This window comes from Sinocyclocheilus anshuiensis, unplaced genomic scaffold, assembly GCF_001515605.1.
Source record: "Sinocyclocheilus anshuiensis isolate Anshui unplaced genomic scaffold, SAMN03320099.WGS_v1.1 scaffold800, whole genome shotgun sequence".
Lineage (NCBI taxonomy): Eukaryota > Metazoa > Chordata > Actinopteri > Cypriniformes > Cyprinidae > Sinocyclocheilus > Sinocyclocheilus anshuiensis.
This window is the reverse complement of record NW_015554126.1, coordinates 456,955-460,521: the sequence shown is the minus strand read 5'-3', so window position 1 is coordinate 460,521 and position 3,567 is coordinate 456,955. Positions and strand designations below refer to the sequence as shown.

General features: G+C 37.1%; 1 protein-coding gene across 1 annotated transcript in view; it reads right to left on the bottom strand.

Moving 5' to 3' along the window:
* Positions 1–3,134, bottom strand: part of LOC107670154 (WAP four-disulfide core domain protein 1-like) — a 15,788-nt gene extending 12,654 nt beyond the window's left edge. The window contains exon 1 of the mRNA XM_016462665.1: positions 2,862–3,134. Within this exon, the coding sequence (XP_016318151.1) occupies positions 2,862–2,981 (120 nt within the window). The 5' untranslated portion in view covers positions 2,982–3,134. The remainder of the gene's footprint in view (positions 1–2,861) is intronic.
* Positions 3,135–3,567: the final 433 nt, after the last annotated feature.

The window sequence follows — 3,567 nt, the reverse complement described above, 5'->3', positions numbered from 1 at the left end:
AAAGAGCTTGTAACACTCCAAAGAGAAAGGAAAAATTGAAATCGCATCATATGACCCCTTTATACAAACAATTTGATGATCAAATAAATGATTCACAAACTCATTTCAAGTCTCTGTGTCAATAGTTTAATGATACTGTGCTGTTCACATTTTTACTCAGTTATAAAAATGATTGTGTTTTCTAGTTTTATTAGTCATTTACTACCATTCAAAGGTTTGGTCTGTAAGATTTTTATGTTTTTGAAAGAAGTCACTTATGTTCACCAAGGCAGCATATATTTGTTTAAAAATGCAGTGAAAACGGTTATATTGTGAAATATTATTACAATTTAAAATAAATGTTTTCTATTTTGATATGTTTTTACAACCCTACTGACCCCAACTTTTAAATGGTAATGTATTTATTTAATAAATATGGTCTATTCTCATCTATTCTATGTCGTGGAAAAGTTAATTTATTTCAGTAATTCAAAGTGTGTGTGCATTGAATTTATTTAATACACGAGTTTCATAATTTGAGTTGAATTACTGAAATAAATGAACTTTTCCACGACATTCTAATTTATTGAGATGCACCTGTATGTTAAACATTTAATGCATTTTTGTTCTATTTAATATCACCCTAATTTAGATTGTTCTTCTGCCACATAAATATTTCTCTGAATATAAAATATTTAATATCATATGATACTAATACACTTATAATAAGCTTCTAATAAGTTCCAGGGTGTTCATTCAGGGTGAATCATTTAAGCTGAAAAGTAATGATTAATATCTTGCAAAAGTTATTTACAGTTCAAAACATTAACATGTTCCATCCGAACTGAAATAACCTGCCATGAAATCAGAAACTGCACTCTTGATTTAGAGTCTACTATGAGTGAACAGAACCTGAAAGAAGATGACAGACACTTCACATCACCTCAGAAGGTTGTTGACAAGTAACTCTAACACATCTGTCATCATCTCTGTCAGCTTTTAAAGCGTTCTCCCTTGGCCTGGTAATCATCACTGTGCTTAGAGATTGATGGAGCTGTGAGGGCACAGCCGAGCTGAGATGACCCCTCACCTGCCTTTACATGTTCTGCAGAAAAAAAGCCTGGATTCCGTATAAGCTTTTTGTGACGACTATCTTTACAGATCAATGAGAAATCATTAGCTTTATAACCCTAACATTTTACTTTAGCTATACAAACCCTATGAAAACAGCGCATGAACTGATTACATTCTGACTCAGAGTTGTTCATGAAAGCCTGAAATGCTCAGCCACAAACATTTTTACCAAACACAAACAGAACAGTCTGTGGTTTGCTGTCAAGAGTGAGCTGACCAGCATGGCTTTTGGACCGCTTCAGGCCCACCCAGAAAATCCATCAGAATGCTGGCTTAAACCCACTTTCTCTCTCCACCTACAATACCATGTTACAAAACCCTGAAAGTGAGGCACAGCTCACCTACTTCTCTGAGCCCTGTTATTGCTGTTTTTCTTAGAGAGGTCACATCAGTGGAATGATCTCAATTATCCTCAATGTGAACCTAATTAAGATTTATTGCTATAACAGCACTGTACTGTGTGTCTGTCCATGCTTCATCAGTTCACACCAATGACTCTAGTCTGCAGAGAGAGAGAGAGTGAGAAAGAGAGGACAGCTAGGGAAGGAAGCAGATGTTGCTTGTTATAAAGTCAAATGGAAAGATAAATTAGTCAAATGAAAATGAATATGAAAGGACTTTTAAGAACAAGAAAAAATCAGAAAGAAGATGTCCATATGATAATGTAACAGGGAGGTTACTTTGGGCACGGTCCATTTCCTTTGGCATGTTAATGGATCTGTCTTGAATTCCGCAGTAGAGCCGTAATCAGAATGACGCTGGAATTCAGTTAGTTGGAAAGGGATATCCATCCCATGCAAATTCCATCTTGCCATCCCTTGTTAATTGTAATCAATCAAACCTACGCTTATCAGGACTAATGAGCAGAGGCCCAGAAACTTCCCACCTGAAATCCCTCTACTTCTGTTGCACACACACACACACACACACTACATACATCTGAGTATTCAACCGTAACCACAGCAACTCCTCTGGAGTCACAAAGACACAGTGTATTCATTCGTTTTTTTTTTTTTTACTGTATAATGGACCTAAAAACCCTCTTAAAGGCTCACAGATGCCAACCTCTGGCAACACTGCCTTCACTAACAACAAAGGGCCAAAGAGTGCCATGATATTACCATATTCCTGCTCAAGTGTAATAATAATAATACTATGTTTTATTTTTATAGCGACTTTCAAGAACCCAAGGACACTTTACAAAAAATTACAAATAAACAAAAAAATACAAGCAAATTGGCAAACAAAATACACCAGACAGTCAAGAGCCCAAAGACGTTTCACAAAAGTGTACATCAGATATCATATTAAGAGTGCATATCTGCATACTTCTTTTATAGTGTATTTGCAGTCTATGGTAATCCGGAAAAAAAAGCAGCGGTATTCTTTGACGTACCATGAGCAACATATTATGGTACTTGAAAATGGCATGACATGGTACCATGATAGTCCCGTGTTTTTTGGATGTGGTACTACAATGAAAATACCATTATATATGAACATGGTCGGTATCATTCACTACCATGGTATATCAAAATACTTTGGTACTGGAATATGGCAATCATGCAGTTATTACAGGAGACTGCATATTAGCATATGCATAAAAAAGTAATTAATACTTGTATTCAACAAACATGCATTAAATTAAATATAAATTATATATTAATTATATGTAGCCTTGCTGAGCCTAAGAGGCCTCTAGTGTCCAACACACGCACACACACTCACACGCGCGCACACATCCTTACCTTCTGGTTGAGTCCCCTCTTCCTGATCATGCGTGCATTCCCTGAACCAGATGCCAACAGCAGAAAGAAACAGACCAGCAGAACCGGCACAAACCCAGTCTGGATCTGACAGCCCGGCATGGTCCCGCTCTTTCAGCCTGATTTGTCCTTCTTCTCTCCCAGTAATCCTCAGACTTTTGAAGTCGGTCCCGTTGGAGGTGCTTATGTTGTGGCTTCCTCAAGCATGTATATGTGTGCTTAAGGTATCTCTGTCCTGTTGCAGTTAAAATAATTCCTTTACAGGAGAGTTTCCAGAGCCATAAAGAGGAAAAAAGCTGCATAAAAAATACATCAAGAACACTACAAATGGAGAACTGAGAGGAGGAGACGTTAAAGAAAAAGTGAGAGAAAAAGACAGCTGTCTGTGCATCGGTTATTCTGAAAGAGAGGGAGGGAAAGAGGAGGACGAAAAGACAAAGTTTGGGGAATGAGATTTCCTTTGGCTGGGCATAATTTTATGACAAACTTATATCTTCATCTGGAAAATACATCTGTGAAGTATCTGATAAAGCAAAAAAGAACAGTAGAAAATCTCGTATTTCACATATTTGCTTTTGTCTTAAGAAACCTGAGGTTTCCCTGCGATCTCTAAGTGTGTGTATGCTCATGGGATAAAACAGACTGGGTGAACAAGCAGAAAGAATGAAAGCATGTGGTGAATTCTGAG